Genomic DNA, 27052 nt, shown 5'->3' with positions numbered 1-27052 from the left:
AAGAGAGGAAGAGGAGGAAACACATAAACCGACTGGAACATCCACGGTGTCACCAGTGCGTCTACAGCTATCGCCTGAGAGTCTCTTAACCTGGCGCAATACCTCTGTAGCTTTTTGTTGAGGCGGGATGCCATCATGTCCACCTGTGGCAGTTCCCACCGACCTACAATCTGCGCGAAGACTTCTTGATGAAGTCCCCACTCTCCCGGGTGGAGGTCGTGCCTGCTGAGGAAGTCTGCTTCCCAGTTGTCCACTCCCGGAATGAACACTGCTGACAGTGCGCTTACGTGATTCTCCGCCCAGCGAAGAATTCTGGTGGCTTCTACCATCGCCACCCCACTCCTTGTGCCGCCTTGGCGGTTTACATGAGCCACTGCGGTGATATTGTCTGATTGAATCAGAACCGGTTGGTCGTGAAGCAGGGTCTCCGCTTGACTTAGGGCGTTGTATATGGCCCTTAGTTCCAGGATACTGATGTGAAGGCAAGTTTCCTGCCTTGACCACAGCCCTTGGAAATGTCTTCCCTGTGTGACTGCCCCCCACCCTCGGAGGCTTGCATCCGTGGTCACCAGGACCCAGTCCTGAATGCCGAATCTGCGACCTTCGAGAAGGTGAGCACTCTGCAGCCACCACAGGAGAGACACCCTGGCTCTGGGGGATAGGGTGATTAACCGATGCATCTGAAGATGTGATCCAGACCACTTGTCCTCGTATGGAACCTGCCGAAGGGAATGGCCTCGTATGATGCCACCCTCCTTCCCAGGACTCGAGTGCAGTGATGCACTGACACCTGTTTTGGTTTTAATAGATTCCTGACCAGTGTCACGAGCTCCTGAGCTCTCTCTATCGGGAGATAAACCCTTTTCTGGTCTGTGTCAAGGATCATGCCTAGGAGAGGCAGATGAGCTGTAAGAACCAACTGCGACTTTGGAATATATAGTATCCAGCCGTGTTGCAGTTACACTTCCAGAGAAAGTGATACGCTGTTCAGCAACTGTTCTCTTGATCTCGCTTTTATGAGGAGATCGTCCAAGTACGTGATAATAGTGACACCTTGCTTCCGCAGGAGCACCATCATTTCCGCCATTACCTTGGTGAATATTCTCAAGGCCGTGGAGAGACCAAACGGCAACGTCTGAAATTGGTAATGACAATCCCGTACCGCAATTCTGAGGTACGCCTGATGAGGTGGATAAATGGGGACATGAAGGTATGCATCCTTTATGTCCCGAGTCACCATAAAATCTCCCCCTTTCAGGCTTGCAATAACCGCTCTTAGCGATTCCATCTTGAACTTGAACCTTTTCAGGTATATGTTCAGGGATTTTAAATTCAATATGGGTCCGACCGAACCATCTGGTTTCGGGACTACAACATGGTCGAATAATAACCCCCTCCTTGTTGAAGGAGGGGAACCTTGACCACCACCTGTTGAAGATACAATTTGTGAATTGCAGTTAACACTGTTTCCCTCTCGTAGGGGGAAGCCGGCAGGGCCGTCGGTGAGGGGGCATCTTCTCAAAGTCCAGCTTGTATCCCTGAGACACAATATCTATTGCCCAGGGATCTAACAGGGAGTGAACCCACTTGTGGCTGAACTTACGAAGGCGTGCCCCCACCGGGCCTAGCTCCGCCTGTGGAGCCCCAGCGACATGCGGTGGATTTTTGTAGAGGCCGGGGAGGACTTCTGTTCCTGGGAACTAGCTGTGTTGTGCAGCTTCTTTCCTCTGCCCCCGCCTCTGGCAAGAAAGGACGCACCTCGGACTTTGTTTCTTTATTCGAAAGGCTGCATTTGATAATGTCGTGCTTTCCTAGGCTGTGCAGGAATAGAAGGCAAAATATCAGAATTACCAGCTATAGCTGTGGAGACCAGGTCCGAGAACCCTTCTCCACACAATCCTCAGCCTTCCATATGCCTCTTAAGTCGGCATCATCTGTCCATTGCATATTCTACAGGACACGTCAAGCAGAAATCGACAAAGCTTTGACTCTAGGACCCAGTATACTCATGTCTCTTTGGGCATGTATATATATATATATATATATATATATATATATATATATATATATATATATATATATATATATATATATATATATCTCTTAAGACAGCATCTTTGATATATATATATATGTATATCTATATATACATATATATATATATCTATATGCATACTAGGGTCTCAATCTCTGCTGATAAGGTACCTGTCCACGCTGCCACAGCGCTATAAACCCATGCCGACACAATCACCGGTCTGAGTAGTGTACTAGAATGTGCACGCTATCTGCAGGATCCCTGAGAATAGCTAGTGCTACCTTCTGGGCAAACGTGACACCCTAGTGGAAGATTCCCATCACATCCTGGCCCTAGTGGGGAAAGGATACTGTCTGAGAATGTTTTTTTTTTTTTTTTTTTTTGTGGGAAGCTGCAGTCTCTTGTCTGGAGATTCACGCTCTCTTTTTCCTCATGAGAGGAGGGAAATTTACCTCAGCTTTCTTCCCCTTAACATGTGTACCCTTGTGTCAGGGACAAATGAGTCATCAGTGATATGCAAATCATCTTTTATTACAATAATCATATTGAATACCTTTAAGCCATTTTGGCTGTAACTTTGCATTATCGTAGTCGACACTGGAGTCAAACTCTGTGTCGATATCAGTGTTTATTATTTTGGATAGTGAGCATTGTGAGACTCTGAAGGTCTCTGTGACATAGGGACAGACATGGGTAGATATCCTGTCTGTTCTCTAATCTTTTGTGCAATAAAGTCACCTTAGCACTTACACATATCCAAACAGGTGTCGGCGTTGTCGACGGAGACACCCTCTCACACACATTTGCTCTATCTCCTCCTTAGGGGAGCCTTTTACCTCAGACATGTCGACACACACGTACCGACACACCACACACACAGGGGATGCTCTATTTGAAGACCGTTCCCCCACAAGGCCCTTTGGAGAGACACAGAGAGAGTATGCCAGCACACACCCCAGCGCTATATGACCCAGGAATCACACAGCAACTTAGTGTTAACCCAGTAGCTGCTGTATATATTGTTTTTACGCCAAATTTATGTGCCCCCCCTCTCTTTTTCACCCTCTCTATCGTGCTTCTGCAGGGGAGAGCCTGGGGAGCTTCCTCTCAGCGGAGCTGTGGAGAGAAAATAGCGCTGGTGAGTGCTGAGGAAGGCCCCGCCCCCTCAGCGGCGGGCTTCTCCCGCGATTTTGTGTAAAATTAATGGCGGGGGCACATGCATATAAGTGTCCAACTGTATATATGCTGCTTTTGCCAGGAGGTACTTAATTGCTGCCCAGGGCGCCCCCCCATGCGCCCTGCACCCTACAGTGACCGGAGTGTGTGGGTTAGTGTGGGTGCAATGGCGCACAGCTGCAGTGCTGTGCGCTACCTCATATGAAGACAGGAGTCTTCTGCCGCCGATTTGGACGTCTTCTTGCTTCAACCCGCCGGCTTCTGTCTTCTGGCTCTGCGAAGGGGACGGCGGCGCGGCTCCGGGAACGGACGACGAAGGTTAGGTTCCTGTGTTTGATCCCTCTGGAGCTAATGGTGTCCAGTAGCCTAAGAAGCGCAACCTAGCCGCAGTTAGTAGGTTTGCTTCTCTCCCCTCAGTCCCACGTAGCAGAGAGTCTGTTGCCAGCAGAAGCTCTCTGAAAATAAAAAACCTAACTAAAATACTTTCTTATTAGCAAGCTCAGGAGAGCTCACTAAAATGCACCCAGCTCTGTCCGGGCACAGATTCTAACTAACTGGTCTGGAGGAGGGGCATAGAGGGAGGAGCCAGTGCACACCAGTAGTACTAAATCTCTCTTAGAGTGCCCAGTCTCCTGCAGAGCCCGTCTATTCCCCATGGTCCTTACGGAGTCCCCAGCATCCACTAGGACGTTAGAGAAAACTAGAAGACCTCTGGGTGTAGAGTCCACTCGTCGGCAGGAACGTCCCGCCGGCTGAGGAACTCAGTTTCCCAGTTGAGTATCCCTGGTATGAAGACCGCTGAGATAGCCAGAAGATGGCACTCAGCCCACCGGAGAATGTATCGCCAGCCGACTGCGGGTGCCGCCCCGATGGTTGAAGCAGGTCACTGCCATGACTTAGCATTGTCTGACTGCACTGCATTTGTACCGGTTTGCCCCGAAGCAGATTGTGCGCCAAAGTGAGCTCTCTGTACAGCGCCCAATATTCAGAAATTGTTATATACGATAGATTTGAAACATAGGACAGCAATAGGCCAAAAACAAATCTGTTAAATATTAGTTTCTTTACATTTCCTTGCTGGATTGTGTCGTTTCCCTGTTAGAAAGAGAGTCCATTCTGGTGGCACTCAGTTACCTATATATGGTTTGGGATGGCTACTTTCAATGAGCAATTCAGCCCACTCCATTCTAAATGTTAGAGTATAAAATAACAATGCTTGTTCCAAAAGGTGGGTGAAGTTTGTCAAATCTTGATCTGCATTATCTACTTGCGAAATTATAATACAGAATTTGGTGTGACTGGTTTGCGTGGGCTTGTTTATTGACTCTGTACTTGTCCTATATTGTCTTCAACTGCAAGTCACTGTTTTCCTGTTTATTATTTATGTACTCTGTAATTGGGCGCTGCGAAACCCTTGTGTCGCCATATAAAATAGGATTTTAATTACCTACCGGTAAATCCTTTTCTCGTAGTCCGTAGAGAATACTGGGGTTCCATTTAGTACCATGGGGTATAGACGAGTCCACTAGGAGCCATGGGCACTTTAAGAATTTGATAGTGTGGGCTGGCTCCTCCCTCTATGCCCCTCCTACCAGACTCAGTATAGGAAACTCTGCCCGAGGAGACGGACATACTTTTGAGAGGATAGTTAAAGATAGTGGTGAGATTCCGAACCAGCACACACAAACCAGTAGAAAGCTATGCTAACCCAACTTTAAACAGGAACAGTAACAGCTGAACCAACAATACTTAACCAAGTAACAGTTCAGGAAGAACAAAGCACTGGGCCGCGGCCAGTATCCTCTACGGACTATAAGAAAAGGATTTACCAGTAGGTAATTAAAATCCTATTTTCTCTTACAAATTGAAATACAGTGAGAGGATAGATCAAAGGCGATAACAGATAGAAATTGTGATATACGTCACATGTTAAGGTGTCCTTTCAGATGTTCACTCTTTCGATTATCTCATGATGTCCAATTTTCAAACATGAAAAAAAGAAAGATAGTACACATGCATGGGTGGTATTGCTTAAAACACTGATTTGAAAAACCCCTAAGTGTCCAGAAAAGAAAGGCCTATGGTGCCGGGCCCAACTTGATAGTAGATGAGGATAGTATCTCGCCACCACTCTCCTGATTTTTAAGGACGTACCGAAACTCACATCAGACTAGGTAAGAATACGTGTGTAAAGGTATCTTTAAAACGCTATGTCCCACGTGCTCAAAGACAGAAAAGCTGCTTCAAAAAGCGTACCCCACTCACTTGGGAGGGGGATTATTTCCACATATAAAGGTATCTTTCAAGCCGGATTCAGGAATGGTATCCACAATAGTTCAAAAAAGTTTTATTAAAAGTCCATGAAACAACAATAATTTGTTTTTCTATATGGTTTCCACTCTCTGGTCTGTACAAAACATGTAGGTCAAAGTGGTATCCCATAAAAAACTAAAATAGTAAAAAATGATGAAAAACTCACTACCTGGTGAAACCAGGTAGTGAGTTTTTCATCATTTTTTACTATTTTTGTTTTTTATGGGATACCGCTTTGGAAGTACATTTAACAAGGTAGCACTGATGTAAAACCGGATTACATCAGTTTTTGTCTGTGATTCCTGACCTACATGTTTTGTACAGACCAGAGAGTGGAAACCATATAGAAAAACAAATTATTGTTGTTTCATGGACTTTTAATAAAACTTTTTTGAACTATTGTGGATACCATTCCTGAATCCGGCTTGAAAGATACCTTTATATGTGGAAATAATCCCCCTCCCAAGTGAGTGGGGTACGCTTTTTGAAGCAGCTTTTCTGTCTTTGAGCACGTGGGACATAGCGTTTTAAAGATACCTTTACACACGTATTCTTACCTAGTCTGATGTGAGTTTCGGTACGTCCTTAAAAATCAGGAGAGTGGTGGCGAGATACTATCCTCATCTACTATCAAGTTGGGCCCGGCACCATAGGCCTTTCTTTTCTGGACACTTAGGGGTTTTTCAAATCAGTGTTTTAAGCAATACCACCCATGCATGTGTACTATCTTTCTTTTTTTCATGTTTGAAAATTGGACATCATGAGATAATCGAAAGAGTGAACATCTGAAAGGACCCCTTAACATGTGACGTATATCACAATTTCTATCTGTTATCGCCTTTGATCTATCCTCTCACTGTATTTCAATTTGTTGTTGTTTGATCTGTTATTTGGACAGATCGTTGAGGATTTAGATTGGGTTGACAACTCTTTGCGCCAGGAATTTACACTACTGTATTTTATTCTATTTTCTCTTACGTCCTAGAGGATACTGGGGTCCATTTAGTACCATGGGGGATGTACCAAAGCTCCCCAACTGGGTGAGAGAGTGCTGAGGTTCCTGCAGAACTGATTGACCAAACTGAAGGTCCTCAGAGGCCAAAGTATCGAACTTGTAGAACTTAGCAAATGTGTTCGAACTTGACCAATTCGCTGCTTGGCAGAGCTGTAAAGCGGAGAAACCCCGGTCAGCCACCCAGGAAGAACCCACCGACCTAGTAGAGTGGGCCTGTACAGACTTTGGAACTGGCAAACCTGCCGTGGAATAAGCATGCTGGATAGTGAACCTGATCCAGCGTGCAATTGTCTGCTTTGAAGCAGGACACCCAATTTTATTGGGATCATATAGAACGAACAGTGAGTCCGATTTCCTGTGAGGAGCTGTCCATATATCTTCAAAGCCCTCACAACATCCAAAGACTTTGAAGTAACAGAAGTGTCGGTGATAACCGGAACAATAGGTTGGTTGATGTGAAACGCAGTCACCACTTTCGGAATAAATTGCTGACGAGTTCGGAGTTCAGCTCTGTCTTCATGGAAAATTAAATAGGGGGGGGGGGGTCTTGTGAGACAAAGCTCCCAGCTCCAACACACGTCTTGCTGAAGCCAAGGCCAACAGTGTGACGGTCTTAAACATCAGATATTTTATGTCCACCTCCTGTAATGGTTCGCACCAGTCCGATTGGAGGAACTGCAGCACCAAATTGAGATCCCAAGGTGCCGTGGGAGGCACAAAGGGAGGATGGATGCGCAGAACACTTTTCAAAAACGTCTGGACCTCAGGGAGAGAAGCCAATGGTTTCTGAAAGAAAATGGACAAAGCCGAAATCTGGACCTTTATGGAGCCCAGACGTAGGCCCACATTCACAGCTGCCTGCGTAAAAAGCAGGAAACTTCCCAGGTGAAATTCCACAGCAGAAAATTTTCTGCCCTCACACCAAGAGACGTATTTCTTCCAAATACGGTGTTAAAGACGTTACCCACTTCCTGGCTTGGATCATAGTCGGGATAACTTTGTTAGGGTTCCGTCTTGTGGCTAGAATCAGTCGTTCAACTTCCATGCCATCAAACGTAGCTGTTGTAAGTCCTGATAGACGAACGGGCCCTGTTGCAGAAGGATCCTCACGTAGAGGTAGAGAGCACGGATCTTCGAGGAGCATCTCCAAGAGGTCCGCGTACCATGGCCCTTCTTGGCCAGTCCGAGCATTTACAATTGCTTGAACCTTTTCCCTTTTTATTCTTTTCAGAATTCTTGAGATCAGAGGAAGTGGAGGAAGCACGTACACCATCTGATAGACCCATGGAGTCGTCCGAGCGTCCACCCCCACTGCCTGTTGGTCTCTTGACCTGGGACAATACCGCTTGAGCTTCTTGTTGAGACGAGAGGCCATCATGTCTGTGTGGATATCCCCACCGACGTGTCAAACACCTGAACACTTCCGGGTGAAGGCCCCACTCCCCCAGGTGCAGGTCGTGTCTGCTGAAGAAGTCTGCTTCCCAGTTGTCTACTCCCGGAATAAAGACCGCTGACAATGCCACAGCGTTTTTTGCTGCCCAGGAGGAGAATTCTTGACACCTCTGACATTGCTGCTCTGCTTTTCATTCCGCCCTGTCTGTTTATGTACGTCACTGCAGTCACATTGTCCGACTGGACCAGAATGACCCGATCCTGAAGATAAGAGGCCTGCAGAAGGGCGTTGTATATGGCCCTGAGCTCCAGAATGTTGATTGGAAAGGTGACTTCCTGACTTAACCATCTTCCTTGAAACTGCACCCCCTGGGTGACTGCTCCCCAACCTCTGAGGCTTGCGTCTATGGTTAACAGGATCCAGTCCAGAAATCCGAACCTCCGACCCTCGATGAGGTGAGAAATCTGTAACCAGCACAGAAGGGAAATCCTGGATTTTGGCGACAGATGGATCCTCTGGTGCATGGGAAGATGCAATCCGGACCATTTGTCCAACAGATCGAGCTGGAAGGGTCTTGCGTGAAACTTTCCATATTGAAGCGCCTCGTAAGAGGCCACCATTTTCCCCAAAAGGCGAAGGCATAGATGCACCGATATCCAGGTTGGCTTCAGGACATCCCAAACCATCGACGGGATTACCAATGCCTTTTCCAACGGAAGGAAGACTTTCTGTGACTCCGTGTCCAGTATCATTCCCAGGAATGGGATCTTCCGTGTTGGCTCTAGGTGAGATTTTGGAAGGTTCAGAATCCACCCATGATCCTGGAGAAGTTTGGTTGAGAGGCCAATGCTGTCCAGTATCCTTTCCCTGGACGGCGCCTTTATCAGAAGATCATCCAGGTATGGAATTATGTTCACTCCCTGCTTGCGAAGGCACAACATCATCTCTGCCATCACTTTAGTGAATACCCTTGGTGCCGTGGAGAGACCAAATGGCAGGGCATGGAACTGGTAGTGACAGTCCTGCAGTGCAAACCGTAGATAAGCCTGATGAGGCGGCCAGATCGGAATGTGAAGGTACGCATCCTTGATATCCAGAGACACAAGGAATTTCCCTTCCTCCAGACCTGAGATCACCTCTCTCAGAGACTCCATCTTGAACACTCTTAAGAATGGATTCAAGGACTTGAGGTTCAGGATTGGTCGTACCGAACTGCCCGGTTTCGGTACTACAAACAAGTTGGAATAGTACCCATTGTTGTGCAGATGAGGTGGAACTGGAACAATCACTTGGATGGCCTGCTGTAAATTTTGTTTTTGGATGGCCTGCTGTAAATTTATACTTGCTTCTTGTGAAGCTGGCAAGCCTGATTTGAAGAATCTGTGAGGTGGGAGCTCTTGGAACTCCAGTCTGTAGCCCTGGGAAATAAGATCTATGATCCAGGGATCCCGGCAAGAACTTGACCAGCTGTGACTGAAGAATTTTAGGCGGGCTCCCATCTGATAGCCTTCCAGGCATCGCGGTCCACCATCATGCTGAAGGCTTTGAGGAAGCAGAGCCTGAGCTCTGTTCCTGAGCACCTGCAGTTGCTGGTTTGTGTGGTTTATATCTTGCACCTCTGGAAGATGTAGAAGCACCTCTGGATTTTCCCTTGAACTTGGCTGTCCGAAAGGACTGTAAATTTGAAGCGGAATAAACTTTCCTGGCTGGGGGAGCTGCGGAAGGAAGATTTGTAGACTTACCCGCAGTAGCTTTGGAGATCCATTTGTCTAGTTAGTCTCCAAACAAGGCCTCTCCTGTGAATGGCAGGCCTTCCACGCCTTTCCTGGAGTCAGCATCAGAAATCCACTGGTGTAGCCACAAGTTCCTTGCGTGCTGACCCTGCCATAGCGGTGGTGCATACATTAAGCAAACCAATCTCTTTTATGGCCTACACCGTAAAGTTCGCAGAGTCCTGTATATGCTGCAGGAGTAAAACATCATCTTCCCTAGACAAGGAATCCAACCCCTCAATTACGTTACCTGACCATTTAGCAATGGCTTTTGTGGTCCACGCACATGCAATAGTGGGTCTTTGGGCCACCCCAGCAGCTGTGTACAACGATTTGAGTGTAGTCTCAATTTTACCATCAGCCGTATCTTTTAGGGAGGCTGCACCAGGGACAGGCAATACAATTTTACGTGACAGCCTAGAGACTGATGCGTCCACTATCAGTGGATTTTCCCATTTTTCCCTATCCTCCAGAGGAAAAGGAAAAGACGAGAGCAACCTTTTAGGTATTTGAAATTTCTAATCAGGATTAACCCACGGTTCTTCAAATAGGGTATTCAATTCCTTTGACGCAGGAAAAGTGACTGAGGACTTCTTTTTTACATTATAATAAGATTCCTCACACTCCTCTGACACCTTATCAGGAATTTGAAGAACCTCTCTGATAGCCTCTTTAAGAGGCTATTTATTCCCTGTGAGAGTAGCATTCCCCGCTTCCAAATCCACCTCACCCTCCTACATGTCTGACCCATCAGCGTCAGAGTCAGACTGCAGGATATGGGCCAGAGATGTTTTTGCAGACAAATGGTAGGGAATTGAGACGCTGGTCTGGGGACTGAGTCTCTATTCATAAACTCATCCACAGTCTGTCTTAAGTATTGCGTCTCTTTCTCATTGCAGGATAGCTTTGTAGAAATATTTGAGATCATTCCCTTAATGGAAGTAACCCAATCAGGTTCAGTCCCGCTATTCTGGGAAGGTGCACTGCCCTGAGTACCCAGTAGTGAGCCCCCTGGAGAAGAGGAACACTCCGCTGTACAAGAAACACTCTTTGCCTGACCATGTAAATGTGAAAGCACACACAAAGGTAAAGGCTAAGCACAATTACCCACAAAGAGCCCTTCAGGGAGACAGTTATTTGTAAACAGTACCCACAGCACCCTTATCGGTAATGCCAAGCTTAGCCGGGTCGCAGAATAAGTACCCTGATAGGGGACTTAGTACACTAAGAATCGCTCTCCCCAGCTATGACTCCCTCGTACCGCAAGGGATTCTGTAGTCTCTCTGGAGGAGCTGCGCGTCAGGCAGCGTCTGTGTCCACTGCAGAGGGAAAACGGTGCTGGTGAGCTGCTGGATCCGCTCATAGTGAAGGCCCTGCCCCTTCAATGGTGCGCGGTCTTCCCGCTTTTTTTTATACTGGCTGAGGTAATCTGGTGCTTAAAATGTAGAGAAAACCGTTTTATAACTATTATTGCCAGTGTGGGTACTGTGTACTGAGACGCAGCTGTGTACTGTGTCTGGAGACGCATTCCGCCGCGGTTAGAAGCCATGCGTCTCCGTACCCTCATGCCGCCATAATGGCCGGCAACCCGGTAGTCGGGACGCCGGCTAAGTACCCCCCACTCTTCTTTCTTCTGGCTCTGTTAGGGGTTGTGGCATGCTGCGGGAATGTCCACTTGCCGTGGTGGGGCTTGCGAATAGTTCCCTCAGGAGCTCAGTTTCCTGTCAGCGGGGAACAGGACCATTAACCCTTCAAGAGGTTGGGCCGTTCCCCCCCCCGCCACCAAGTCCTACGAAGCAGGCAGGCTGGTGCCAACCAGCCCTGCCTAAAAATAACAAACCTATAAAAGAAATGCAGAAAACTCTTCAGGAGCTTCCATAAGCGTGACCGGCTCCTCCGGGCACATTTTCTAAACCGAATCTGGTAGGAGGGGCATAGAGGGAGGAGTCAGCCCACACCATCAAATTCTTAAAGTGCCCATGGCTCCTAGTGGACCGTCTATACTAAATGGAACCCCAGTATCCTCTAGGACGTAAGAGAAATAAAAGATAATAATAATATTAATGATTTCCACAACTGTCATGTTCTGCTCTGTACACAAGATGCAGACTTCAGTTATGTCCTCTCTCAACAAGCACGTTTCTCTTTCAAATCCGTCAATTTACAGCTTATTTTTCTCTCTTATCTTTCTATCTTTCCTGTTCATCTTCAGTATTCCATAAATGTCGATCCAATTACCCAATAATATTGGCAGTTGTAGGGGCTATATACAAATACAGTTAGAGAATAATCTCAAACTGTTCGTCATGAGGAAGTCTCCGTTGCTAGGAGACGAAACGCGTTGACGCCCCTTTTTACAAGTTCAGTTCAGTGGACAATTGCTACAACACAGATTGGCTCTCTATCATCACAGCTCCCGCACTCCGTCACCTATCCCCACTGCAGCCTACCAGCCTCTCTCAGCCAAACCTCCGCTGTGAGGTACAAGCACTCCAGCCACATGCGGCACAGCTATACCTGGATACCGCCGCTGTCAGCTGGATGTAAACGGACTCCCGCTGTGTGGCTGATACATCGCCGGCTCATTGCGGCTCCATCGCTACTCACCGCTACCGCCAGCCAAACTGATTACGTCCTCCGCTGTGAGGCTTTCAATACAGCTTCATTCTGTAATTATCTGAAGGCTGCTCTAACGGAGATTCTGGATCATCAGCGGGTCCGCTTCACAACGGACATTGAGGCAATAATCAAAGCTTCATCTTTTACCACGTGCAGTTGCACACAGGACCCTGTAGTAAATTTCAGGAACCAGCACGGTGGGTAACTATTATTTGTATGCCTCAAATAATTTATTAACTACTGTGGAGCCATCTGTGGATATTATTTATGCTATCACACTGGGACGCCAGTGTTAGAATCAACTCATATTGAATTTAGAGAGAGCTTTCTTTCCATGTTTCAACAATTATATATTTAGATACACTGTATGTTGCATTAACCAGCACAGAGATAGATACAGCATTTCTATCTATTGTGCATGCAAGAGGTTGTAACCTCTGATTCTTTTAAATTGCTATATATTAACTGCTTATTTGTTTTGTGTGTCTTTGTCAAACAATAAAATTTTGATAAAATAATCTTTTTCTAAAAGTTGAGCTTCATTGAGTCAATTATTCTCCTTGCTAAACTGCACTTAATTAATTAATTTAAAGTGAGTTCTGGAGCGCAGAGCAATCCTCTCAGTTGTAGGGGCTATGTTAAAATGGTCAGTTGGTAGACCATATGCATTACTGAACAAAGGGTTCCTGAGAATCATTACAATTTGCAAGACAACAGTTCTCTGTACTCTTGTCCATTACAGTTTACTTTCCTGTATATACAGCGTGGCCCAAAAGGTATAGACGGGCTCCGCAGGAGACATGGGCACTATAAAGAACTTTAGATGGGTGTGCACTGGCTCCTCCCTCTATGCCCCTCCTCCAGACCTCAGCTAGAGAACTGTGCCCAGAGGAGACGGACAGTACGAGGAAAGGATTTTTGTTAATCTAAGGGCAAGATTCATACAAGCTCACACCATACACACCGTATAACCTGGAATATACGCAACCAGTCAACAGTATGAACAAAAACAGCATCAGCCAAAGACTGATCTTAACTGTGACATAACCCTTATGTAAGCAATAATTATATACAAGCCTTGCAGAAATTTGTCCGCACTGGGACGGGCGCCCAGCATCCTCTACGGACTAGGAGAAAAAGATTTACCGGTAGGTTTAAAATCTTATTTTCTCTTACGTCCTAGAGGATGCTGGGGACTCCGTAAGGACCATGGGGATTATACCAAAGCTCCAGACTGGGCGGGAGAGTGCGGATGACTCTGCAGCACCGATTGAGCAAACATGAGGTCCTCATCAGCCAGGGTATCAAACTTGTAGAATTTTGCAAAAGTGTTTGAACCCGACCAAGTCGCCGCTCGGCAAAGCTGTAATCCGAGACGCCTCGGGCAGCCGCCCAAGAAGAGACCACCTTCCTAGTGGAATGGGCCTTTACCGAATTTGGTAACGGCAATCTAGCCGTAGAATCAGCCTGTTGAATCGTGTTACAGATCCAGCGAGCAATGGTCTGCTTAGAAGCAGGAGCGCCAACTTAGTATACAGGATAAACAGTGCCTCTGTTTTCCTAAACCGAGCCGTCCTGGCTACGTACATTTTTAAGGCACTGACTACACCAAGGGACTTGGAATCCTCCAAGTCATCTGTAGCCACAGGTACCACAATAGGTTGGTTCATATGAAACGACGAAACCACTTTAGGCAAAAATTGAGGACGAGTCCTTAATTCCGCTCTATCCACATGGAAAATCAGATAGGGGCTTTTGTGAGACAAAGCCGGCAATTTGGACACCCGCCTTGCAGATGCCAAGGCCAACAACATGACCACCTTCCAAGTGAGAAATTTTAATTCAACCGTTTGAAGAGGTTCAAACCAGTGAGATTTTAGGAACTGTAACACCACGTTAAGGTCCCATGGTGCCACTGGAGGCACAAAAGGAGGCTGTATGTGCAGCACTCCCTTTACAAAAGTCTTGACTTCTGGCCGAAATCTGTACCTTAATGGAGCCTAATTTTAGGCCCATATCCACTCCTGTCTGTAGAAAGTGGAGAAAATGGCCCAGATGGAATTCCTCAGTAGGAGCATTCTTGGCTTCACACCAAGATACATACTTTCTCCAGATACGGTGATAATGTTTCGCCGTCACCTCCTTCCTAGCCTTTATCAGAGTAGGGATGACTTCTTCTGGAATGCCTTTCCCAGCTAGGATTCGGTGTTCAACCGCCATGCCGTTAAACGTAACCGCAGTAAGTCTTGGAACATGCAGGGCCCCTGTTGCAACAGGTCCTCTCTGAGAGGAAGAGGCCACGGATCTTCTGTGAGCATTTCCTGAAGATCTGAATACCAGGCCCTTCGAGGCCAATCTGGAACAATGAGTATCGTCCGCACGCTTTTTCATCTTATGATTCTCAATATCTTTGAGATGAGTGGAAGAGGAGGGAACACGTAGACCGACTGAAACACCCACGGTGTCACCAGGGCGTCTACTGCTGAGGGTCCCTTGACCTGGCACAATACCGCCGAAGCTTCTTGTTGAGGCGTGACGCCATCATGTCTATTTGAGGAAGTCCCCAACGACTTGTTATCTCTGCAAAAACTTCTTGTTGAGGTCACCACTCTCCTGGATGGAAATCCTGTCTGCTGAGGAAGTCTGCTTCCCAGTTGTCCACTCCCAGAATGAAGACTGCTGCCAAAGCGCTTATGTGATTTTCCACCCAGCAAAGAATCCTGGTGGCTTCCGCCATTGCCGCTCTGCTCCTTGTCCCGCCTTGGCGGTTTACATGAGCCACGGCTGTGACATTGTCTGATTGAATCAGAAGGTCGCGAACAAGATTCTCCGCTTGACGTAGGCCGTTGTATATGGCCCTCAATTCCAGTACGTTGATGTGTAGACAAGCCTCCTGGCTTGACCATAGTCCCTGAAAGTTTCTTCCTTGTGTGACTGCTCCCCATCCGTGGTCACCAGAACCCAGTCTTGGAGCCTCGAGAAGATGAGCACTCTGCAGCCACCACAGGAGAGACACCCTGGCCCTGGGGGACAGGTTTATTTTCTGATGAATTTGAAGATGGGACCCGGACCACTTGTCCAGAAGGTCCCACTGAAACGTCCTCGCATGAAACCTGCCGAAGGGGATGGCCTCGTAGGTTGCCACCATTTTTCCCAGTACTCGAGTGCATTGATGGACTGACACTTTTCAGTTTTAACAGGTCTCTGACCATGTTCTGGAGTTCCTGGGCTTTTTCCATTGGGAGAAAAACCCTCTTTTGTTCCGTGTCCAGAATCATGCCTAGGAAAGATAGCCGAGTTATTGGAACCAACTGTGACTTTGGTAGATTTAGAATCCAGCCATGTTGCTGCAGCACTCTCAGGGAGAGCGCCACGCTTTTCAGCAACTGATCTCTCGATCTCGCTTTTATCAGGAGATCGTCCAAGTATGGGATATTTGTGACTCCCTGCCGGCGCAGGAGCACCATCATTTCTGCCATTACCTTGGTGAAAATCCTCGGGGCCGTGGAAAGCCCAAACGGCAACGTCTGAAACTGGTAATGACAGTCCTGTACAGCGAATCTCAGGTACGCCTGATGAGGGGGATATATGGGGACATGAAGGTATGCGTCCTTTATGTCCAGTGACACCATAAAATTACCCCCTTCCAGGCTGGAGATAACTGCCCGGAGCGATTCCATCTTGAATTTGAACTTTTTCAAGTACAGGTTTAGGGATTTTAAATTTAGAATGGGTCTGACCGAGCTATCCGGTTTTGGGACCACAAATAGGGTTGAATAGTACCTCTTCCCCTGTTGAACTAGGGGAACCTCGACAACCACTTGTTGTTGACACAGTTTTTGAATTGCAGCTAAAACTCTCTCCTTTCTGGGGAAGAAGCTGGTAAAGCCGATTTGAAAAACCGGCGAGGAGGCACGTCTTCGAATTCCAGCTTGTAACCTTGGGATACAATTTCCATTGCCCAAGGATCCACGTCTGACTGAACCCAGACATGGCTGAAGAGTCGAAGACGTGCCCCCACCGGCGCGTACTCCCTCAGTGGATCCCCAGCGTCATGCAGTGGATTTAGTAGAAGCCGGGGAGGACTTCTGCTCCTGGGAACTAGCCGTAGCAGGCTGTCTTTTCCCTCTACCCTTACCTCTGGCGAGGAAGGAAGAGCCCCGACCTCTTCTGGACTTATGCGACCGAAAGGACTGCATCTGATATTGCTGCGTTTTCTTTTGCTGTGGGGAAACATAATGTAAAAAAGTAGATTTATACGCGGTAGCTGTAGAAACTAGGTCCACGAGACCTTCCCCAAATAAATCCTCCCCTTTGTAAGGCAAAACTTCCATATGCCTCTTTGAGTCGGCATCACCCGTCCGTTGGCAGGTCCACAGGGCTCGCCTAGCAGAAATCGCCATGGCGTTGGCTCTCGAACCTAGCAGACCAACGTCTCTCTGAGCCTCTCTCATATATAAGACTGCGTCTTTAATGTGACCTAAGGTCAATAAAATGGTATCCCTATCCAGGGTATCAATGTCAGCTGACAAAGTATCCTTCCAAGCCGCTACAGCGCTACAAACCCAAGCCGACGCTATTGCCGGTCTGAGCAAGGCACCCGTATGTGTATAAATTGATTTTAAGGTAGTTTCCTGTCTGTGATCAGCAGGGTCCTTGAGGGCTGCCGTGTCTGGAGACGGTAGCGCCACCTTTTTGGACAAGCGCGTTAACGCCTTGTCCACCCTGGGTGAGGATTCCCACCGTAACCTGTCCTGCGTAGGGAAAGGATACGCCATAAGAATTCTCTTGGGAATCTGCAGTTTCTTGTCTGGAGTTTCCCAAGCCTTTTCAAATAACACGTTCAGCTCATGAGATAGGGGAAAGGTTACCTCAGGTTTCTTTTGTGAACCCTCTTGTCAGGGACAGAGGGGTCATCTGTGATAAGTAAAAGATCCTTTATTGCAATAATCATATAATGAATACTTTTGGCCACCATTGGGTGTAACCTCGCATCATCGTAGTCGACACTGGAGTCAGAATCCGTGTCGGTATCAGTGTCTGCTACTTGGGACAGGGGACGTTTCTGAGACCCTGAAGGGCCCTGTGACACAGTCAAAGTCATGGATTGACTCCCTGTTCTATCCCTGGACTCTGCTTTGTCCAATCTCTGATGTAATAAAGACACATTTGCATTTAAAACATTCAACATATCCAACCAATCAGGTGTAGGCGTTGCCGACGGAGACACCACAATCATCTGCTCCACCTCCTCCTTAGATGAGCCTTCCGCTTCAGACATGCCGACACACGCGCACTGACACCCCCACACACTCAGGGATATATCTATATGGAGACAGTTCCCTAATAAGGCCCTTTGGAGAGACAGAGAGAGAGTATGCCAGCACACACCCAGCGCCACCTGACACTGGAAACAAAATTCCCAGTTAAAACAGTGCTTTTATTTAAATATATATGTATATATACACTCACTGCGCCAATTAAATGTGCCCCCCCCCCCCTCTTTTCTGCCCTCTGTCACCGTGTTCAGCAGGGGAGAGTCCGGGTAGCCAGCTTCTCTGCAGTGTGCTGTGGAGAAAATGGAGCTGGTTAGTGCTGGAGGATCAAGCCCCGCCCCCTCAGCGGCGGGCTTCGGTCCCGCTCAATTTTCCAATACTGGCGGGGGATTATTTAATATACTGCCTCCGCGGCATATATATATATATATATTGTTGCTTCTGAAGACGGTCAATAAAGACCGAAACGTTAAGCTGGAATAGACGGGGTGGTCTCGTTTATTCACTGGAATTAGTCCCAGGAGTGCCGCCAATTACATTTCTATTTTGCTGTTTGGCTGTGGAGGGCACCGGGCAGGCTGCACCAACTTTTCGTAACTGAGTGCCGAGGATCATTTGTGTATATATATATATATATATATATATATGTTAGCCAGTCACCAGAGGTTTATTATTGCTGCCCAGGGCGCCCCCCCTGCGCCCTGCACCCTTCAGTGCCCGCTGTATATGTGTGTGTGTGGGAGCAATGGCGCGCAGTGTTACCTCAGAGAAGATCTGAAGTCTTCTGCCGCCTTTGAAGTCTTCTTTCTTCTTATACTCACCCGGCTTCTATCTTCCGGCTCTGTGAGGAGGACGGCGGCGCGGCTCCGGGACGAACGGCGAGGGTGAGACCTGCGTTACGACCCGCTGGAGCTAATGGTGTCCAGTAGCCTAAGAAGCAGAGCCCATCATTTAAGTAGGTCTGCTTCTCTCCCCTCAGTCCCACGATGCAGGGAGCCTGTTGCCAGCAGTGCTCCCTGAAAATAAAAAACCTAACAAAAGTCTTTTTCAGAGAAACTCAGGAGAGCTCCCCTGTAGTGCACCCAGTCTCTTCTGGGCACAGGATCTAACTGAGGTCTGGAGGAGGGGCATAGAGGGAGGAGCCAGTGCACACCCATCTAAAGTTCTTTATAGTGCCCATGTCTCCTGCGGAGCCAGTCTATACCCCATGGTCCTTACGGAGTCCCCAGCATCCTCTAGGACGTAAGAGAAACATAGTAAACTTATGCCTACTTTTGGGCCACCCTGTATAATACTAGACCATACTGTATATAGCCCAATTTGAATTTGCATCATAAATTTTGATTACAAACCTGGCTCTACTGGAAGATATTTAATGTTCCCACTCCAGTCTGTTTCATCTAACAAAACTCACATATAAATAAATATTTTACAGATTTTTAATTTATTAAGTTAATTATATAGTGCACACATATTCCATAGCGCTTTACAGAGAATATTTAGCCATTTGCATGGGTCTCCCCAGTGGAGCTTACATTCTATTCCATACCTCATGCACACACAGACATACATATACTAGGGTTTTTGGTGGCAGCTAATTAACATACTAGTATATTTTTGGATTGTGGGATGAAACCGGAGTACCAAGAAGAAACCCAAGTAAGCATGGGTAGAATATGCAAACTACACACTGTTAGGGCCATGGTGGGATCGAACCCATGACTTCAGTGCAGTGAGGCAGTAATGCTAACCATTGCACCACCTGTGCTGTCAAATCAACATCTGCCTGTTTATTAGCAAAGTGTGAATATCTTGAGTAAAGGAAATGGCCATCACTGACCCAAAAATATAATTGGCAGGGAAATCTTCTATCCAGTACCAGTCTAACATGGTTTTTTTTAAATAACCATTGCAGCACTAACAGGAAGTAGAATGATTACATTTTCAATAGGCACTGCTTTGTGAAAGTTTTGGTATGTTGTCCTATGGATATTTCGCACAGCATACCAATTGGTGTCCACAGTAGTTATCTGTAAGTAACCCAAAATTTCACAAGTCTTGACCATTTGGAAAACACAGTGGATGTGCCAATTGGATCACATTTGGTAAATAACCTTTTTCATAAGGAGACAATCAAACGTTTCTTATTCCTCACTAAAACGGTTAGCGCTTATTGAATCAGAATTGTTAATGTACAGCATTGTCTGAAGGTTACATACAAACATGCAGTTAACTATATTTTATGAGGAAACCTTTCCAAGCTTGATGTTATGTAAAGAACACCTGATACTGTAGGTTGGTGACAAATGAGGTGAGGAAACTCGCGCATTCTAGCTTGTTCTGCAATTCAGATTATCTTGTGCGCAGAGGTGTGCAGCCGAGAACAAAGATGTCCAGCCTAGTATAGAAAGCTATTTATGTCAGTGATAAAACAGACAGGAGAAACCCCCACGCGCCAGAGAAGGGGACGATCACTCTTGCAGCAAAAAATATATTGTTTGACACCACTTCTTCCCTTATTAGTGCAAAAAGGGCTATTATTATGGAAGACAAGATTGTTATCAAACTTGTAGCTAAACTCTCGAGTATTGAGATTGATCATGCCACCAGACAAATACTTGTGTTAATAAATTGTCAATTTTGCATAGGAATCACTAATACATTTACTAACAAACTGACATAAAAAGCAAATTACAAGGTTCAATATATGTAAAAACATACAGGCTTAAAACTATTCACCTACTAATTATCCTACGCAAGAATATATACAATACATACTATGAAATAAAACGTCTGCAATGGCCAAAAATATTAAGATTATTTTCATTGCCTTTTGAATCTTACCTGTAGTTACAGTCTCTTTCAGCTCAAGTTCCATGCGCTGCAGTTGTGCAAACTGATGTAAAGCAGAAACTGGATTCAGCTCACCACGCCTGTATTTCACAATGAATTCTCTTGGAATTTTTTTAACTGGTAAAGAATTTGTTGGTGCAGGCAAAACTACTTTGGATAAATATGGTTCCGGAAAAATACCTGTAAAAAGTGGAAATATGCAGCTGTAACTATTTCTACTTTCAACAAAGCAATCATGAACCTGTTTGATGAATTCCTGTGGATGTTTAATTAGTTTCTACCCTAACTGTAAAGCAAAACAATTTTATGGTTCACTTTTTGGTCAACGAAGAGAAGGCAAAAGCACACAAAACACCAATATATCAGCATGCTAGTATAAGAAAATGGAAAACAGGATTTTGGTATTTACTGGTAAATCTATTTCTCCGATTCCACAGGGGACACTGGAAGGTTTAAGACCGTGGGGTATAGATGGTGGTAATTGGGAGCCGGGCACTTTAAGAATTTAAAGAGGTAACTGGCTCCTCACCCTCTATGCCCCCCCTCCAGACTAGTTAGAGAAATTGAGCTTGAGAAGAGACGGAAGAGCACACGACAGAGGAGGAGGTGAAACAAGAAACACGTAACCATGTAAACTCCGTGTACAACAAGAAAAACTTCAAAAGTACACAATCATGGTGTTTGGAGAGGAAGATTGCATGGCTGCTGAACTCCAGCAAAAGAGCCTGATTCCACATGCAGCAGCTGCGCCCTCCAATACACCCGCCTGTATTTCTCACCACCGGTCCCCGGGAACGCAGTGACCCACTTGGAGGCGAATTTTGACCTTGCGGGTTCCCCCTCCACACTGCCTGTGTCTGAGACCTGGACGCTGTCAACCGGACCCACCTGTGGAACCAACTCCTGCCCAGAAATGCAGGCTCGCCGTCGGGAGTGTGAGGATGCCTTCATGACGGGACCCGGAGCCGGCTTTCTGGCGCTCCACCGAGACCTGTACACCTGCTATGACTGACCAGGGAGCAGCCCCAACCAGTGACTGTGCCCTACAGAGCAGCACAGTACAGACTATCACCATTACTGCTGCATACATCTGTGCAGGATCCTTCTATGTATGTAGACTTGGAGGAGAACTCTGCTTTCTTTAATTAATACTAAGGGCTCTTACGCCTTTGAATTTTTTTTATTTTTTTGTTTTGATTTGTTATTTTTATTTTATTTTTTTCCTCCCAGCATTGTTTTTCTACATCACATCTCACTGATATGAGGCCGTCAATGTGTGTCTGCACTCTGTAACCTTGACTGAGGGGAACCCTCATCGGTTTCTAAAGAACTGCACCGTACCATATTATTATGCACTTTCTTGATTTCATGTGCCCTATTGATATTGCTTCAACTTGACTACAGGAATAGTCTATCTATTGGCTATTAATTGCGAAGTTGGTGACCCCTCCCATACAGTCTATAACCAACATTGTCCTATTGCTGCCACCTGGTGGTTATGAGTAAATATACTAAAACTTCAGACTCTACCACATGTACCTCCTCTGGTAAAACAGAGGAAAACACGTTATCAAAAGACACCCTTGGTACATCTGCATCGTTATTCCCAGCTCCTGCATTGTCCACCAAGAATCCCATAATGGCACTCACTTATGATGATGTGGTCCGTGCAATTAAAGATTGTTACTCCTATTGTTGAGGCTCAGACAAATAAATTCTCTGGGGCTATTACGGAATTACAAGAACAGCTGGATTCCATCAATTTACAAGTTGTGGCAAATCAAACGAAAATAGAGGAACATAAACAAGCTTTATTTGATATACAGCAGGAACTGGATCAAGGGCAAGATATCAACCACCAAGTCTTAAATAAAAGTAGATGATTTGGAAAATCGCTTGAAACGTAGCAATTTACGAATTGTGGGACTCCCAGAAAACCTTAAACGCCCAGACTTATGCGACTTTATTAGCAAAGATTTTCTGCAACTCCTGGACTTAACTTCGGAGCTTCCCAATTTCGTAGTAGAGGGAGCGCATAGAATCAGCCCTTTCCGTGACTCTCAGAAACCACATACAGTCATATTCAGATGCCTGAACTCTGCACATAAATCCGCTATTTGGGTGGCTGCACACAGGAAAGGCAAAATTGAATGGCAACAACATCGCTTGCTAGTCTTTCAGGATTATTCTGCAGAAGTGTCCCTGGCTCGGAAGGAGCTGACCCCTGTGTGTTCTACTTTATTCCATGCACAACATAAATTTGAATTACTTTTTCCAGCAAGACTCAGGATTTTTGGCGAATCTGTCTTTAAAGATTTCACCTCTGCGCTTGATGCGAAGGCTTATGTGGAAGAAGAACTGGCATCTGGGTCGTCTTCCTCTAAATGATCCCTGCTGAAGCTTTGTACTTTCCGTTTGTATACTTGTTCTTTTGTATTCCATGGTCGTGTATTTTTTGAACGATTGATCCACATAGATCTTCTATACTCCGTTCCATATTTGATTTACTACTACTAGTTATGGAATACATGTTCATAGATTCAACTGTGTGTTTCTGGTACTGTATTATAACTTTACTACAATATTTCCATCTGGTCCCTGGGGACAGAGTTATTTTCCGATGGAAGTGCAGATGGGACCCGGACCACTTGTCCAGAAGGTCCCATTGAAAAGTCATTGCATGGAACCTTCCGAAGGGAATGGCCTCGTAGGCCGCCACCATTTTCCACAGAACTCGAGTGCATTGGTGAACTGACACCCTTTTCGGTTTTAGCAGTTCTCTGACCATGTTCTGGATGTCTTGGGCTTTCTCTATTGGGAGGAAGACCTTCATTTGTTCCGTATCCAGTATTATACCTAGGAACGGCAGTCGAGTTGTCGGAATCAACTGTGACTTCGGTAGATTTAGAATCCAACCGTGTTGCTGGAGCACTCGCAGAGAGAGCGCCACACTGCTCAGCAATTTCTCTCTTGATCTTGCTTTTATCAGGAGATCGTCCAAGTATGGGATAATTGTGACACCATGCTTGCGCAGGACCACCATCATTTCCGCCATTATCTTGGTGAAAATCCTCGGGGCCGTGGAAAGTCCAAACGGCAACGTCTGAAATTGGTAATGACAATCCTGTACAGCGAATCTCAGGTATTCCTGATGGGGGGCATATATGGGGACATGAAAGTACGCATCCTTTATGTCCAGAGACACCATAAACTCCCCCTCCTCCATGTTGGCTATTATCGCTCTGAGTGATTCCATTTTGAATTTGAATCTTTTTATGTACAGGTTTAGGGATTTCAGATTCAAAATCGGTCTGACCGAACCTTGATTATCACTTGCTGTATACACAGCGTTTGAATTGCAGCTAACACTACATCCCTTTCCGATGTGGAAGCTGGTAGGGCCGATTTGAAAAATCGGCGCGGGGGCACGTCCTCGAATTCCAGTTTGTAACCCTGGGAAACTATTTCCAGCACCCAGGAATTCAGGTCCGAACTGACCCAGGCCTGACTGAAAAGTCGAAGACGTGCCCCCACCGATGCGGACTCCCTCAGGGGAGCCCCAGCGTCATGCTGTGGGTTTTGAAGCAGCCGGGGAGGACTTTTGTTCCTGGGCACCTGCCGAAGCAGGTGCTCTCTTGCCTCTGCCCTTACCTCTGGCGAGGAAAGAGGATCCCCGACCTCTTTTGGACTTGTGCGACCGAAAGGACTGCATCTGATAGGGTGTTACTTTCTTTTGCTGTTGGGGAATATATGGTAAAAAATTTGATTTACCTGCTGTAGCTGTGGAAACCAGGTCCGTCAGTCCATCCCCAAACAATACAACCCCCTTATAGGGTAGTACTTCCATATGTTTCTTGGAATCCGCATCACCCGTCCATTGGCGAGTCCATAAGGATCTTCTCGCTGAGATAGCCATGGCATTGGCCCTAGAAGCTAGCAATCCAATGTCCCTTTGAGCATCCCTCATAAATAAGACTGTGTTTTTTATATGGGCTAGAGTTAGGAATATAGTATCCTTATCCATATTATCAAAATTGATCTGTCAGCTCATCTGTCCAAGCTGCAATTGCGCTACACACCCATGCCGACGCAATCGTCGGTCTTAGCACAGCACCCGTATGAGAATAAATACCCTTTAAGGTAGTTTCTTGCATGCGATCTGCTGGGTCTTTAAGGGCCGCTGTGTCAGGAGACGGTAGCGCCACTTTCTTGGATAAGCGCGTCAGGGCCTTGTCCACAGTGGGGGGTAATTCCCAAATCTCCCTGTCCTGCTTAGGGAAAGGGTATGCCATAAAAATTCTTTTGGGGATCTGCGGTCTCTTATCTGGAGTCTCCCAAGCTTTTCCAAAGAACTCATTTAATTCATGAGATGTGGGAAAATTAATAATCTGTTTCTTTTCCTTTCTTTTCGGGGACCGAGGGTTCATCCACAATATGCAAGACATCCCTTATTGCCACAATCATACCCTGAATAGTTTTAGTCACCCTAGGGTGCAATTTTACTTCGTCATAGTCGACACTGGAATCAGAATCCGTGTCGGTAGTATTGTCTTGTGTTAAGGGACGCTTTTGAGACCCCGACGGGCCCTGTGAGTCGGTCCAATCTGAGGATTGACCGCCTGATGTCCCCCCTAAACCAGCCTTATCAAGCCTCTTATGTAAAGATGCCACACTTGCATGCAACGTATGCCACATGTCCATCCAATCAGGAGTCGGCACAACCGACGGGGACACACCACTCATTTGCTCCACCTCCTCCTTGGAGAAGCCTTCCGTCTCAGACATGTCGACACACACGTACCGACACCCCCCCCCCACACAGGGATTTACCTATAAGGGGACAAAACCCCAACCAGGCCCTTAGGAGAGACAGAGAGATAGAGTATGAAAGCACACACCCAGCGCTTAAAAACACTGGAATATACAACCAGATAGCGCTTTTATATGTTTATAATCGTAATCTCCACTCACTGCGTCGCCAAAGTGCCCCCCTCCTCCTTTTTCCAACCTGTGAAGCTCAGCAGGGGAGAGAACAGGGAGCCAGCGTTTTCCTCATGCAGCCTCTGTGGAGAAAATGGCGCTGGTTAGTGCTGAGGATCAAGCCCCGCCCACCCGACGGCGGGCTTCGGTCCCTTCATCATATATTAATGGCGGGGGTCTACGGATTTACTGTCCCCCAGCCTAATCCACCTTATATATGGCCAAAACAAGGTTTATTGCTGCCCAGGGCGCCCCCCCCTGCGCCGTGCACCCTTCAGTGCCTGCATTGTGTGTGTGACAGGGAGAAATGGCGCGCATCTTACCGCTGCACGCTTACCTCATGAAAATCTGATGTCTTCTGCCGCCTGAAGTCTTTTCCTCAATACTCACCCGACTTCTATCTTCGGCATCTGTGAGGAGGACGGTGGCGGCGCGGCTCCGGGACGAACCCCAGGTTAGACCTGTGTTCCGACTCCCTCTGGAGCTAATGGTGTCCAGTAGCCTAGAAGCAGTGCCCAACTTTACAAGCCAGCTCTGTTTCTCTCTCCTCAGTCCCACGATGCAGGGAGCCTGTTGCCAACAGGACTCCCTGAAAATAAAAAACCTAACAAAATTATTTTTCCACAGAAAACTCTGGAGAGCTCTCTGCAGTGCACCCATTCTCCTCTGGGCACAAGATCTAACTGAGGTCTGGAGGAGGGGCATAGAGGGAGGAGCCAGTGCACACCCATAGTCAAAGTTCTTTTTAGGTGCCCTATCTCCTGCGGAGCCCGTCTATACCCCATGGTCCTTACGGAGTCCCCAGCATCCTCTATGACGCAAGAGAAACCTCCTTTATAGCAACAATCATATATTGTATGTTTTTTGCTCATTTAGGATCTACCTCCCTGAAATCAGAGTCCGTGTCAGTATAAGTATGTACAATGTTTTCAAACGGTCTTTTATGTGACCCAGAGGGGTCGTCTGCGGATGAGACAGCAAAGCCCTGAAAAAAATCACATCTTCAACTGATTTTCTCCAGCTTTCTGCATGAGACTCAGACTTATCTAATCTCCTACTGATATGATTCACACTATCACGTATTTCTTTCACCCATGCAGGCAGCGCCACTACATTACAACTCTGTGTCCCTAAAATAGCTCCCTCCGGGGAAGAACTCCCTGCCTCAGACATGTCACACACGTGTACAAACACACCACAGACACTCCGGGACTTATACGGGACAGACCCACAGTAAAATCTGTCAGAAGGACACAGATAGGAGCAGCCAGTTCACAACCCCAGCGCCAGTAACACAATGCCTGTGAAACACAAAATGCCCACTGACATACAGCGCTTTTTTATATGTAAATAAACAATGTAAAGCACCAATTTCACTGTGCCCCCCCATTTTGCACCCTGATACTTGTATTCAGTAGTGAAGGACCAGCGTTGTCTCTTCAGCCTGAGGAGAGAAAATGGCGATGAGCAGTGTGCTGGCTGACTGAGGAGGAAGCTCCTCCCCGGCAATGGCGCGTTTCTCCTCAGGGATTTTTACAATAACGAGATATATGGTAAGAACTTACCTTTGTTAAATCTCTTTCTGCGAGGGACACTGGGCTCCACAAGGATTGGACAATG

At 46.6% G+C, this 27052-nt stretch overlaps 1 protein-coding gene across 10 annotated transcripts in view; it reads right to left on the bottom strand.

Moving 5' to 3' along the window:
* Positions 1–27052, bottom strand: part of ADAD1 (adenosine deaminase domain containing 1) — a 660856-nt gene that overhangs the window by 468026 nt on the left and 165778 nt on the right. For all 10 annotated transcript variants that reach the window (XM_063920281.1, XM_063920280.1, XM_063920279.1 and 7 more), the window contains exon 3: positions 20444–20632. In XM_063920281.1, coding sequence (XP_063776351.1) covers positions 20444–20632 — 189 coding nt within the window. The remainder of the gene's footprint in view (positions 1–20443; positions 20633–27052) is intronic.

This window comes from Pseudophryne corroboree, chromosome 1, assembly GCF_028390025.1.
Source record: "Pseudophryne corroboree isolate aPseCor3 chromosome 1, aPseCor3.hap2, whole genome shotgun sequence".
NCBI classification, from domain to species: domain Eukaryota; kingdom Metazoa; phylum Chordata; class Amphibia; order Anura; family Myobatrachidae; genus Pseudophryne; species Pseudophryne corroboree.
The sequence above is the reverse complement of the archived record's forward strand: the minus strand, read 5'-3'. Positions and strand labels throughout refer to the sequence as shown.